General features: G+C 48.0%; 1 protein-coding gene and 1 long non-coding RNA gene across 15 annotated transcripts in view; both read left to right on the plus strand.

The window, feature by feature from the left end:
* Positions 1-2,164, plus strand: part of FGFR2 (fibroblast growth factor receptor 2) — a 196,526-nt gene extending 194,362 nt beyond the window's left edge. For 9 of the 10 annotated variants that reach the window (XM_064144242.1, XM_064144244.1, XM_064144243.1 and 6 more), the window contains one exon: positions 1,386-1,877. In XM_064144242.1, coding sequence (XP_064000312.1) covers positions 1,386-1,550 — 165 coding nt within the window. In that variant the 3' untranslated portion in view covers positions 1,551-1,877. Of the gene's footprint in view, positions 1-1,385 lie in introns of all 10 variants that reach the window. The other variant, XM_064144240.1, reaches the window with a different exon arrangement.
* Positions 2,165-3,778: 1,614 nt separating this feature from the next.
* The window catches only part of LOC135175871 (uncharacterized), a 167,152-nt gene continuing 156,615 nt past the window's right edge, over positions 3,779-14,315 (plus strand). For 2 of the 5 annotated variants that reach the window (XR_010302486.1, XR_010302484.1), the window contains exons 1-2: positions 3,853-4,341; positions 6,172-6,272. This is a non-coding gene — a long non-coding RNA (uncharacterized LOC135175871). Of the gene's footprint in view, positions 4,342-6,171; positions 6,273-14,315 lie in introns of all 5 variants that reach the window. The other 3 variants (XR_010302483.1, XR_010302482.1, XR_010302485.1) reach the window with 3 other exon arrangements.

Here is a 14,315-nt window from a genome sequence, read left to right on the forward strand (position 1 = left end):
TCTCTGGAGATATTCAAAACCCACCTGGATGTGTTGCTGTGTGATCTGCTTGAGGTGATGCTGCTCTGGCAGGAGGGTTGGACTAGATGAGCTTTGGAGGTCCCTTCCAGCCCCTGACTTTCTGTGATTGAGATTAGATGTTAGGAAGAAGTTCTTCACCATGAGGGTGCTGAGACACTGGCACAGATTGCCCAGGGAGGTGGTGGAAGACTTATTCCTGGAGGTCTTTAAGACCAGAATGGATGTGGCTCTGGGCAACCTGATCTAGTGTGAGGTGTCCCTGCTCATAGCAGGGAGGTTGGAACTGGATCATCTTTGAGGTCCCTTCCAACCTAAACCACTCTATGATTCTATGATCCTGGAGTTCCCTTCCAGCCCTGAGAATTCCATGATTCTAAGCCAGTGTACATCCTCCTGTGCTGTTTCCATGAGGATTCCCTTCAGCATTTTTTGCCAGGCATTTGTTGAGGCAGCATCTTCATGTCTGTCATCTGTACCCCAGAGCAGCCAGAGATGTGGCTGCAGCCTGTGGGAAGGATCCCAACCATTGCCCTGCTGCACTTGGTTTCTGTGATAAAACAAAGCTTTCCACAGGGTGTGTAATAGAGAAAGGTGAGACCTGGATGTTAGGGGATCACATCCATCCCCTCTTGCTGGTGGGTAGTTCATGTTATCAGATGATTGGAGAGAGATGGGAAATAGCCCTGAGAGTGTGAATTCACTGAGTGGATTGAGAGGTAAAGCCTGGTAAGATAACTGCTGCTAATTGGGAGGAGACCCTGGAAGGGGTTGCCCAGGGAGATGGTGGAGCCTCATCCCTGGAGGTGTGTAAGGCCAGGGTGGTTGAGGCTCTGGTCAGCCTGATCTAATGTGAGGTGTCCCTGCCCGTGGCAGGGGCGTTGGAACTTGGATGATCCTTGTGGTCCCTTCCAGCCCTGACAATTCTGTGGTTATGTGAAGCCAAATCACAACAGTGCTCTCATCACAGAATCCAGAAACATGCAGGTTGGCAAAGCCCCTCACCATCACCAAGTCCAACCTGGAACCCTACTCTACAAGATTCATCTTAAACCATATCCCCAAGCACCACATCCAAATGACCCTTAAACACATCCAAGCTGAGTGACTCCACCACCTCCCAGGGCAGCTCATTCCAGTCCCTGACCACTCTCTCCAGGAAAAACGTTTTCCTAACGTCCAATCCAAACCTTCCCAGCCTCTGCTTGAGGTCATTCCCCCTTGTTCTGTCTCCAACTACCTGAGAAGAGGCCAGCAGCAGCCTCTCCACAATGTTCCTTCAGGTAGCTGTAGCCAGCAATGAGGTCTCCCCTCAAACATCAGCTTTCCTCACTGCCTAACACTGCATTTTCACTCTTTTGTGGCAGGAGTATCTGGACCTGAGTGGACCTCTGGAGCAGTATTCCCCAAGCTACCCTGACACGAGGAGTTCCTGCTCTTCAGGCGATGACTCTGTCTTCTCTCCCGACCCAATGCCTTATGAACCTTGCCTCCCTAAGTACCAACACATGAATGGCAGTGTCAAAACATGAAAAGAAACCATGCATGGGAGGAAAAGAAAGGAGGAGGAAAGAAAGGAGAACATCAAGCTAGCAGGGGAGGAAAAGAAAGGAGAAGGAAACAAAGGAGAACATCAAGCTACCTACCAGATGCAACGCAAAAATCTCTTTCTCCAGGACCTTCATGTTTCTGCTTGTACATAGGAAATATGGGGAAAGGGGAAAAAAAACCCCAACCCAAACAAGGAAAAGGAAAAAAAAATGAAAAGGGAAAAAAAACAACCAACCAACCACCCAAAGGAAAAGGAAAAGCAGTCAGAAGCTACAGAAAGGATCTCATCATTTGCAACTGTTAAATATCCCCAACAGAGGAGAACGTCTCCTGAGCTGTGCACCCACCAATATCCATTTCCTGGCTTCCTGTAAGCTGCACCAAACTTCTTTTGTTATGTTTTGTTTGTACAACGGACTTGAGGCAAACTCTGGGGGTGGAGGTCTGCCTTGCCTTGTTTATTTTGTAATATTTTTGGAGAAAATATATGTTGGCACACACTTACAGAGCACAAAATGCGGTTGTAGAGGTGCTGGATGTATGTAAATATATTCAGAAATATGTACAAATATATATTATATATATTTACAGTGAATTATTTTTTGTATTGATTGAAAACAAAAAGAAGAAAAGACCAAAAAAAAAAAAAACCAAAAGAAGAGGGGGGGGGAGTGGGAAAGAGAGGGAGGGCAAAATGGATTATCCCAATCCATCCCTAGCAAAAATTGGTCTCTTTTTTTTTCTCTCTTGGCTTAAAGAAATTGCTGTTTCTGACACAGAAATTTTGTTCTTGATTGTTCACCCTCCAGAGGGTGAGGGGGGGAAATAGTTGGTTTTGTTTTGCTTTCAGGGAAAAAAAAACAACCCAACAAAACCAAACCAACCAAATGGTTGTAGCATTAATTTATTAACTGATTGGTTCTTGTACAAAGCAGTTCATCGTCGGGAGGGTCACGGTGGTGTTTGGTAATTTAAGTGGCGTTGGTAGTGCAGGCAGCACAGAGGAGTTGTAGGTAAATATTGCTCAGACTTTGCTGGTGTTCAGATCTTTAAGAAAAGAAGAAATATTTACAGTATATAATTCTTTTTGGGGGGGGTTTGGGGAGAGAGGAGTTGAAACTTTGGGTTTATTTGTGCTTTAAAAAGAAACAAAGGAGAAACACCAAACCTGCAGTGTCAGCTGGTTTGGGGGTGGGATTTTTTTCTTACCTAAACCAAATCCTTTAAGGAGGAGGTCTTTTGTTTTTTTTTTTTATTCTCAGTACCTGTCACTGGAACAGTGGAAGTTGTTAGCCAGGTTTCCTGCAGCCAAAACAAACCCACACAGAGAAACACGAAGCTGAATCGTGCCACAGCGGGGAGAAAAGAAGGAGGAAAAGAAAAGAGAAGAAGAAGAAAAAAAGAGAACAAGGAAAAAAAGAAGGAAAAAAAAAAAGAGAAGCAAGGGAAAAAAAGAGAAGATAGGGGGAAAAAAGAGAAGAAGGAGGAAAAAAGAGAAGATGGGGAAAAAAGAGAAGAGGGGGGAAAAGAGAAGAGGGGGGAAAGAGAAGAGGGGGGAAAAGAGAAGAAGGGGGAAAAAGAGAAGAGGGGGGGAAAGAGAAGAAGGGGAAAAAGAGAAGAAGGGGGAAAAAGAAGAAGGGGAAAAAAGAAAGGGGGGAAAAAAGCAAAAGAAAAAAGAGAAGAAAGGGGAAAAAAGGGGGGAAAAGAGAAGTAAACCAAGAAGGGGGCAAAATGAAGAAGAGGATAAAGAGAAGAAGGGGGGAAAAGGGGGGAGAAAGGAAAGAAGGGGGACATAAAAGAAGGTGAAAGAGGGAAGAAGGAAAAATAGGGAAGAGGAAAAAGTACAAGAAGGAAAAAAAACACAAAGAGAAAAAGAAAAGGGGAAAAAAGAGGAGACAGGAAAAAAAAGAGAAGACAGGGAAAAAAGGAGAAGAAGAAAAAAGAGAAGGGGAAAAAAGAGAAGACAACAAAAGGGGGAAAAAAAAGTGCAACAAACCCATTAAAAAAGAAGAGGGGAAAAAGAGAATGGGAAAAAAAGAAGACAAAAAGGAGGAGAAAAAGAGGAATGAACCAATAAAAAGAGAAGAAGAAGAAAAGAGGAAAAAAGAGAAGACAAAAAAGGAAGGAAAGAAAAGAGACAAAAAACCCATAAAAAAGTAGAAGAAGGGGAAAAAACAGGGGGAGGAAGAGAAGAAGACAAAAAAAGAAGGGGGAAAAAGGAGAGGAACAAACCCATTAAAAAAAAGAAGAAGGAAAAAAGAGAAGGGGGAAAAAGAGAAGATTAAAAAAAATAGGAGAGAAAAAAAAGAGGGGGAAAAAACATTAAAAATAAGAAGAAAAAAGAGGAAGAAGAAAGAGATTTTAAAAGAAAAAGGGAGAAAAAAGGAAGAAAAAAAAAAAGGAAGGAAAAGACCCAAGAAAGAGAAAGTCTAAAGGGAAGATAATTTGAAAGAGGATTCCTAAAGTAAGTCAAGACATGAATTTGTCTTTAAGCACAGCAGAATGTACTGCTGTGAAAGGAGCTGAAGCTTCTACCCTGTGTTGCACATGCATCAAATTAAGCAGAATTCTCCTCCCTGGGCTGGATAATGTCTTCCAGATCCTTTGGCCTGGATCTTTTTCTTTTTGCCTTTCAGACTATCCTTCTACTGTGAGCTAAGCTAAAAGGAGAGAAGTTGTTTATAGTGACAGTTTGCCATAGGAATATCAGCATCTTTGTAAGGGATTAGTTCCTGCTGACTCCAGCGTTTCCTGCTGATCCGTTCCCTAACAGTAGGTACAGCACTGACCTCTGCCAGACTTTCACTGTTGTTTTGTACCTTTTCTACTGAGGCCCTTTTGTGTTTGATTTTTTTCACTTCCAAAGTGTTCACCCCAATGTGGCTGTGCAGGAGGAATGCAACTTGACACTGGTTTTATCTAGTGGTGGGTTTTTTTTGGTTTAGTTGGGTTCTAATTTCCTCCCCCACCCCCCCCCCCAAAAAAAAAAAACAAACCCAAACCAAAACAAAAATCAAAAATTTGGGTAAAAGAAGGAAGATTAAATTCTGTTAACTTTTGTACTGACAATAAAAAAGAGAAATGTTTCTACGGATATTAATGTGCAAATTACACAAATAAATGTCAAGCAGCTTATTTTTCCTAATCCTTTGTGGCATACAAAATGGTTTCTTAAAGATCAAGTGATGGAATGGGTCCAGAAATGCTTCCTCTTGACCTTGTTGTGGATCCTAGGGCAAAAAGAAGTACTTTCGGGATGAATACTTCTGCCTCTGCCTTGTAAAAGTGTAGTGATAGGACTGGGGGGGATGGAACAAAGCTGGAAATAGGTAGATTCAGCCTGGAGGTTAGGGAGAAGTTGTTCAACATGAGGGTGGTGAGAGCCTGGAAGGGGTTGCCCAGGGAGGAGGTGGAAGGCTCATCCCTGGAGGTGTTTAAGGCCAGGCTGGATGAGGCTGTGGGCATCCTGCTCTAGGGTAGGGTGTCCCTGCTCATGGCAGAGGGATTGGAACTGGATGTTCCTTGTGGTCCCTTCCAACCCTGACTGATTCTATGAGTCTAACTTGGGTTGTTCAAGTCAACATGTGGACAGTCAGTGGTGTTTGTGGAGCAGGACACTTTCATAGAATGGTTTAGGTTGGAAGTGACCTCAAAGCTCATTCAGTTCCAACCATCCTGCCATAGGCAGGGACACCTCCCACTAGAGCAGGTTGCTCAAGGCCTCATCCAACCTGGTCCTGAACACCTCCATCGAGGTTGTGGAGCACAGAATCACTGAATGTGATTGAAGATCACGTTCAGTGATTCTGTGCTCCACAAGCTCCCTGGGCAACCTGTGCCAGTGTCTCACCACCCTCACTGCAAACAACTTCTTTGTGCACTGTGTGCAGTTCTGGAGCTCCCAACACAAGAAGAACATGGAATTGTTTGAGCCAGTCCAGAGGAGGCCACTAAGATGTTGACAGGGCTGCAGCAGCTCTGCTATGAGGACAGGCTGAGAGAGTTGGGGCTCTGCAGCCTGGAGAAGAGAAGACTTGGAGGAGACCTTGGAGTGGCCTTCCAGTATCTGAAGGGGGCTGGGGAGGGACTGTTGACAAGGTGTTGTCATGACAGGATGAGGAGGAATGGGTTTAAAGTGTCAGGGAGGAGACTGAAACTGGATGTTAGGAAGATGTTGTTTGCAGTGAGGGTTGTGAGGCACTGGCACAGGTTGCCCATGGAGGTTGTGGAGCACAGAATCACAGAATGTGATTGATGATCACATTCTGTGATTCTGTGCTCCACAGCCTCCCTGGAGGTGTTCAGGACCAGGTTGGATGCATCCTTGAGTGACCTCTTCCAGTGGGAGATGTCCCTGCCTATGACTAGGAGTTGGAAGTGGATGAGCTTTGAGGTCCCTTCCAACCTAAACCATTCTGTGATTCTATGTGATGACTCAGTGTTTGAGACAGAAAAACTTTGGTCACATTCACATAAGCTGTTTCAGCTTAGCCAGGAAAGACTTCTTGAACCTGGTCTTCACCACATGCTGTACAAGTGCTCCAGACACCAAACCATTTGTTAATTTCTTTTTTGTCTCTGTTACTTCCATCCCATATCAAGACCAGGAAACTTCAGGAAAAGAGATGGATTTGGACTGAGAGTGATCACACTGAAAAATTCCCACTGGCTGCACCAAAACCTTTCCCTTTCCCCACATCTGAGTAAGTTATCTGCAGGGGTAGTGACTCCAGCGTGTATCTGAGTGACACAACTGGGGGTAAGATTACTTAAGGGATGCTGGAAGATCTTGAATCTTGGACTGAAATGAGTTTCAGTGTATCTTTGCCACCTTGATGTCTTTGTAAAGTGACATTAGGACGTTCAGGAAGGTGATGTGAAGGTAACTGGATGAGGTAGATGTGTTTGGCTGCACTGCTGTTTGCCTTCCCTTTGTTAATCACAGAATGTCAGGGGCTGGAAGGGACCTCCAAAGCTCATCCAGTCCAACCCCTGCCACAGCAGACCACACAGGAATGCATCCAGGTGGATTTTGAATATCTCCAGAGAGGGAGACTCCACAACCCCCCTGGGCAGCCTGTTCCAGTGCTCTGTCAACCTCACAGGGAAAAAATTCCTCCTCATATGTTTGGTTTAGCTCTCAAAGATTGGAATTTGCATCTTGGAGGCAGATCAGAGTTCCAGCAGTGCCAGCTGAAGTCTCTTGTGCCATTTTTCTCATTCCTCATTCTGTACTGTGATCCCTGGACTAAGTTTTTAATTCTTTCCTGCTACCAGCTAAATTGAGGAGGTGTGGTTTGGGTGATGGAGTAGTGAGGTGGATTGGGAACTGGTTAAAGGGAAGAAGTCAGTGAGTTGTCAGTGGGACAGAGTCTAGCTGGAGGCCTGTGACTAGGAGAGTCCCTCAGGGGTCAGTACTGGGACCAGTATTATTCAATGTATTGATCAATGACCTGGCTGAGGGCACAGAGGGCACTGTCAGCAAGTTTGCTGATGGCACCAACCTGGGTGGAGTGGCTGAGACACACCAGAGAGTTGTGCTGCCATTCAGAGAGACGTGGACAGGCTGAGAGTTTGGCAGGGAGAAATCAAATGAAGTTCAGCAAGGGCAAGTGTAGAGTCTGGCACCTGGGAAAGAATAACCCCAGGGATGAGTTGAGGTTGGGGACTGACCTGCTGGAGAGCAGTGAGGGGGAAAAGGACTTGGGAGTCCTGGTGGATGGAAGGATGCCCATGAGCCAGCAGTGTGCTCTGGTGGCCAGGAGGGCCAGTGCCATTCTGGGGTGGATTAGAAGGGCTGTGGTTAGTAGGTCAAGAGAGGTTCTCCTGCTCCTCTACTCTGCCTTGCTGAGGCTGCATCTGGAGTACTGTGTCCAGTTCTGGGCCCCCAGTTCAAGAGGGACATAGAACTGCTTGAGAGAGTCCAGCACAGAGCCACAAAGATGCTGAAGGGAATGGAACATCTCTGTTATGAGGAGAGCCTGAGGGAGCTGGGGCTGTGCTGCTTGGAGAAGAGGAGAGAGAGAGGTGACCTCAGCAATGGTTATCAAGATGTGCAGGGTGAGTGCCAGGAGGCTGGAGCCAGGCTCTGCTGGGTGATGTCCAGTGCCAGGACAAGGGGCACTGAGTGGCAGCTGAGGCATAGGAGGTTCCATGTGAACCTGAGGAGAATTTTTTTTCCCAGTGAGGGTGCCAGAACCCTGGAACAGGCTGCCCAGGGGAGGTTGTGGAGTCTCCCTCTCTGGAGATACTCAAGAGCTGCCTGGACGTGTTCCTGTGTGATCTGCTCTGGGTGATCCTGCTCTGGCAGCAGGGCTGGACTGGATGAGCTTCTGAGGTCCCTTCCAGCCCCTGACATTCTGTGATTTTATGATTCTACCCAAAGACTTCTCCACTGCCTGCTGGCTGATTTCCTCCTGTGACAGCACTGTCTGTGGAGCATGCCACAGGAGCACTCCACTTCTAGGTGAGAAGCAGAACAAGTTCTGTGTGCCAAGTTGCAACTTCAAGGCAGAAAGCTGCAACCAGGCAACAAAATCAAATTTGACAGTGATGTTTGTCCAGAGGGGAAATATTTATTGCCATGGTGGCCTTCAGCTCTTTCATGGGGAAATAGGGTTAGGGATTGGGATTTCTATCTCCTGTGAAAAGAATATTGCTAACTAATAACAGGAGCAGTAGGGAGGAGCAGCATTATGTCAGGAAATGAGTTGATATTGATGTGGATAATGAGGATTATGTTCTGTGTATAATCAATTTCCTGCAGCACCTAATTGTTCCCCGTGCCCTGTTTACAGTATTGATCCGAATTGACTCTGTAATAGATGAGACAATATGGATGCAGGAGCCAGGTTTGGTATGGCTCAGGTCACAGGATCACAGATTAGGGGTTGGAAGGCACCCAAGGAGATCATCGAGTCCAACCCCCCTGCCAGAGCAGGACAATCCTATCTAACACAGATCACACAGGAACACATCCAGACAGGCCTGGAAAGGCTCCAGAGAAGGAGACCCCACAACCTCTCTGGGCAGCCTGTGCCAGTGCTCTGGGAGCCTTACAGTAAAGAAGTTCCCCCTTGTGTTGAATCATAGACTCGTAGAATCACCCAGGTTGGAAGAGACCTCCAAGCTCATCCAGCCCAACCTATCCCCCCAGCCCTATCCAGTCAACCAGACCATGGCACTAAGTGCCTCATCCAGGCTTTGCTTGAGCACCTCCAGGGACGGTGACTCCACCACCTGCCTGGGCAGAACCTCTTTTGCTGCAACTTACATCCATTGCTCCTTATTCTATCCCATGGAGCAAGTGAGCAGAGCCTGTTCCTCCCTTCCTAGCCAGCCCTCAGATAGTTATAAACATTTATTAGATCCCCTCTCAGTCTTCTCTTCTCCAGACTAAACAGCCCTAGGTCCCTCAGCCTCTCCTCATCAGGCAGTGCCCTCCAGTCCCCTCATCATCCTCCTAGCCCTCCCTTGGACTCTCTTCAGCAGATCCCTGTCCCTCTTCAACTGAGGAAGTGCTTTAGAAGACCTTTCAGGAACCTTCAAATGTTTAAGTCTCAATTGGATTGTTAGAAGTATCCTAAGATATTCAAAGGTGAAAGTGGAGAGAAAATGTTGCTGTTTGTAGATGGAAAGCAGAAGGCAGCCAGCAGCTCTGTTTGGGGAGCCACCTCTCCAGTCTGTACCCAGGGAGCTCCACATCTGCATCATTTAAGGCCAGGCTGGATGAGGCTCTGGACAGCCTGATCAAGAGTGAAGTGTCCTGGCCCATGGCAGGGGGGTTGGAACTGGCTGCTCCTTGTGGTCCCTTCCAACCCTGACTGATTCTGATTCTGTGATCATTTGATCTGATCACTACAGAAATATTTCAGTGACTTCTTTTCCCCACAGCAGATGTGTGGATTTTGCTGTGCTGGAGCACAAGTTAGCTCTGATGGGTTGTGCTTGGAAGGGTCTTCAGCTCTCTGCCTGTGAGTGTGCCTGTGTGCCTCTGAGCTGCTGCCACCCTGCATCCTGAGTGGTACAGGCAGCTTAAATGTGGAGCCAAGGCTTTTATAAGCCACTCTCACTGGGGCAAGGCTCTTGTCAGCCATGTGTTTTCCACAAGCCTCCTAAGAAGAGAGAGAATCATAGACTTGTACAATGTCAGGGTCTGGAAGAGACCTCAGAAGATCCTCTGGTCCAGGCCCCCTGCCAGTGCAGGATCACCTAGAGCAGATCACACTGGAAGGTGGAGGCAGTGGTTTTCTCCATGGGGATGCGTGAAGAACAAGGGGCCAGAGCCACCAGCTGATCCAGGGAATTTCTGTCTCAAGTTTAGAACCAATTTCTTCACTCTGAGACCATTTAGACACTGGGCTAAGCTGCCTTGGGAAGCAGTGGAATGTGCATGGCTGTAGTTATTCAAGACTTGGCTGTGGATAAAGTAATCCGAAGCTCTGCTTTCAACACAGCATTGGCCAGGCTGACCTCTGGGGTCTCTTCCAGCTGAAACCTCTCTGTGATTTTGCAAAGCTTTGTTACTGGCCAAAGGTAACCCAGGTCTGCAGAGGACTCCTGGAAAAGCTGCACTGCCTCATGGTGAGGTTGTCAGTGGTGGTCACTCAGTGAATTCCATTTTGTGATGCATTCAATGAGAGAAAGAGAGAGAGATCCTCCTCTGGTGAGGCTTTTGGGTTTTAAAAGGCAGGTCCTGGTTTGCTTTTGATTATCACAGCTCGCCAGGGGTTTCTGATTTAATTCCTGATTTATTTCCTCAAAGTGTCTTGCAAGAAGAGAAGGTATTTTGGCTGTATCAGGATGACACGACCCAGTCAGAGCCATCTAGTCCAAAGGCAATGAAGTCACTCTATGATGCAAGCATTTAACAGTAGACAATGCTGGATAAAGTCAGAGGGGAGCATTTGGATGTTGTCAGAACAGAAGGGTTAGGCTAACTCAGAGTGACAGCTGAGTGCTGCTAATAACTGCACTTGGAAAAGGTTTTGTTTCCAGTTGTCTGCTGATGAGTTTCTTGCAGTCTCCCTTTTTTCCAGGCATGTGAAGTGGCTTCACAGTTACTTATGTGTGCTGAGCTCCCTTTGCTCCTGCTGTTGTGATAAACAAAGCATTCAGCCAGGCTTGGACAGACTGAGGGTTGGACAGTCTAAGAAATGGAATGAAATCCAACAGGGATAAGTGTAGAGCCTTGCACCTGAGAAGGAGCAACCCCAAGGGATCAGGATAGGTTGGGGACTGAGCTGGTGGAAAGCAAAGAAGGGGGAAAGGGTCTGTGGGTCCTAGTGGATGAAAGGATGACCATGAGCCAACAATGTGCTCTGGTGGCCAAGAAGCCCAAGGCTATCTTGTGGTGTATCAGTAGGTCAAGAGAGGTTCTCCTTCCCCTCTACTCTGCCCTGCTGAGACTGCATCTGGAGTATTGTGTCCACCCCTGGGCCCCCCAATTCAAAAAAGGGCCTCTGGGAACTGCTTGAAAGAGTCCAGCACAGAGCCACAAAGATGATGACAGCAGTGGAACATCTTCCTCATGAGGAGAGCCTGAGGAGCTGAGGCTGTGCAGCTTGGAGAGGAGGAGACTGAGAGGTGACCTCAGCAATGGTTATCAAGATGTGCAGGTGAGTGCCAGGAGGCTGGAGCCAGGCTCTGCTGGGTGGTGCTCAGTGCCAGGACAAGGGGCACTGGGTGGCAGCTGAGGCACAGGAAGGTTCATGTAAACATGAGGAGGATTTTTTCCCTGTGAGGGTGACAGAGCACTGGAGCAGGCTGCCCAGGGAAGTTGTAGAGTCTCCCTCTCTGGAGATATTCCAAACTCACCTGGATGTGTTCCTGTTTGATCTGCTCTAGGTGCCCCTGCTGTTGGCAGGGGGGTTGGTCTGGATGAGCTTTGGAGCTCCCTTCCAGCCCCTGCCACTGTGTGATTCTGTGAAATATCTGCTGTGGTTTTGAGGCTTTGCTTCACTTGCTGCAGACAGATGAAGAGGGAAGATGCAGCAGTCCCCTGCTGTTTGTGGTGCCATGGCAGTTGTCTTTCTTGCTGGAGCTTCTTCTACCTCCTGCCCTCACAGCTATGCAGCACACACCACACCAGCAGTCCAAATCCACACAGCTCAAAGACTTTCCTGTTTGGTGGAGGTTTCTTTGTGGCTCGACTGCAGACAGCCATTGCTGCATTCATCAGCTCCCTCTGTTTGACACGTGGGAGATGGATGGTGCTGTGCTGATGAAACCACCCTGCACTTCAACACAGGCAACTTTCCAGATGCTGCTCTCAAAGTCCTTTTCAGCCTTCTCTAGAGTTGGGTCTTTGAGAGGCTTGGAGCAAAAACAAAAGAAAAGGCAAAATTTCCAGGGTATTTTCAGCCTCTCTCAGTACCCCCAAAGGTCTGGATGTACATTTTTATGTGTTAAAGAGCCAAAGGGAAGACCAGAAGGTAGGGATTTACTTTTGGTCCTGGAGTGGGAGTGGGGGTAAAAGGAGCATCGTGTGATGAAGTGGTTAAGTCTGGATCTGTGTGGTGTCTGCTTTCACTCTGAGTGGCACAGCAGCCATGCCTGGTATGCTCCTCTTCAGGGGGGGACATTCCCACTTCATTAATTAATAGCCAAGATCTGCTACAGGCTTGGGGAAGCTGCATGCTGGGTTTGTAAACTCTTTGGTAGCTTTGGAGTTCTGGATTTGCAGAGTGTCTGTGTGCACCCACAGCCCAGCAACTGGCTTCCAGGGAACTACCAGCCACCAGAAACTGCTTCTTCATATTGATTTGCTCATTCATCTGCTGTTGAGTGCAATTCTTACACCTCACAGCAGCTGTGATGTTCATGTGGTGAGTCCAGAAGGTTTGGAAGCCATATTCTGCCAACCTGTGAGGAGAAGTGCTCAGGGATCCTTAAGGTTCCACAGGTTAAATGGAGTGACAGTGTTGTTGGTGTATGTCTTGCAGTGAAAGGCTTGTGAAGATTAGATATGCTCTTCATGTAGCATGGAGAGGGAGAGCTGCTCAGACATTGGTGCCTGTGCTCTTCATGTAGCCTGGAGAGGGAGAGCTGCTCAGACATTGGTGCCTGTGCTCTTCAAGTAGCATGGAGAGGGAGAGCTGCTCAGACATTGGTGCCTGTGCTCTTCATGTAGCATGGAGAGGGAGAGCTGCTCAGACATTGGTGCCTGTGCTCTTCATATGGCATGGAAAGGGAGAGCTGCTCAGACATTGGTGCCTGTGCTCTTCATGTAGCATGGAGAGGGAGAGCTGCTCAGACATTGGTGCCTGTGCTCTTCATATGGCATGGAAAGGGAGAGCTGCTCAGACATTGGTGCCTGTGCTCTTCATGTAGCCTGGAGAGGGAGAGCTGCTCAGACATTGGTGCCTGTGCTCTTCATATGGCATGGAAAGGGAGAGCTGCTCAGACATTGGTGCCTGTGCTCTTCATATGGCATGGAAAGGGAGAGCTGCTCAGACATTGGTGCCTGTGCTCTTCATGTAGCCTGGAGAGGGAGAGCTGCTCAGATATTGGTGCCTGTGCTCTTCATGTAGCCTGGAGAGGGAGAGCTGCTCAGACATTGGTGCCTGTGCTCTTCATGTAGCATGGAGAGGGAGAGCTGCTCAGATATTGGTGCCTGTGCTCTTCATGTAGCCTGGAGAGGGAGAGCTGCTCAGACATTGGTGCCTGTGCTCTTCATGTAGCCTGGAGAGGGAGAGCTGCTCAGATATTGGTGCCTGTGCTCTTCATGTAGCCTGGAGAGGGAGAGCTGCTCAGATATTGGTGCCTGTGCTCTTCATGTAGCCTGGAGAGGGAGAGCTGCTCAGACATTGGTGCCTGTGCTCTTCATATGGCATGGAAAGGGAGAGCTGCTCAGACATTGGTGCCTGTGCTCTTCATATAGCATGGAGAGGGAGAGCTGCTCAGACATTGGTGCCTGTGCTCTTCATATAGCATGGAGAGGGAGAGCTGCTCAGACATTGGTGCCTGTGCTCTTCATGTAGCATGGAGAGGGAGAGCTGCTCAGACATTGGTGCCTGTGCTCTTCATGTAGCATGGAGAGGGAGAGCTGCTCAGATATTGGTGCCTGTGCTCTTCATGTAGCCTGGAGAGGGAGAGCTGCTCAGACATTGGTGCCTGTGCTCTTCATGTAGCCTGGAGAGGGAGAGCTGCTCAGATATTGGTGCCTGTGCTCTTCATGTAGCCTGGAGAGGGAGAGCTGCTCAGATATTGGTGCCTGTGCTCTTCATGTAGCCTGGAGAGGGAGAGCTGCTCAGACATTGGTGCCTGTGCTCTTCATGTAGCCTGGAGAGGGAGAGCTGCTCAGATATTGGTGCCTGTGCTCTTCATGTAGCCTGGAGAGGGAGAGCTGCTCAGACATTGGTGCCTGTGCTCTTCATATGGCATGGAAAGGGAGAGCTGCTCAGATATTGGTGCCTGTGCTCTTCATATGGCATGGAAAGGGAGAGCTGCTCAGACATTGGTGCCTGTGCTCTTCATATGGCATGGAAAGGGAGAGCTGCTCAGATATTGGTGCCTGTGCTCTTCATGTAGCCTGGAGAGGGAGAGCTGCTCAGATATTGGTGCCTGTGCTCTTCATGTAGCCTGGAGAGGGAGAGCTGCTCAGACATTGGTGCCTGTGCTCTTCATGTAGCCTGGAGAGGGAGAGCTGCTCAGACATTGGTGCCTGTGCTCTTCATATGGCATGGAAAGGGAGAGCTGCTCAGATATTGAGTAAGGCATTTGACTCTGTCCCACATGACATCCTG

This window comes from Pogoniulus pusillus, chromosome 6 (genome assembly GCF_015220805.1).
Source record: "Pogoniulus pusillus isolate bPogPus1 chromosome 6, bPogPus1.pri, whole genome shotgun sequence".
NCBI lineage: Eukaryota > Metazoa > Chordata > Aves > Piciformes > Lybiidae > Pogoniulus > Pogoniulus pusillus.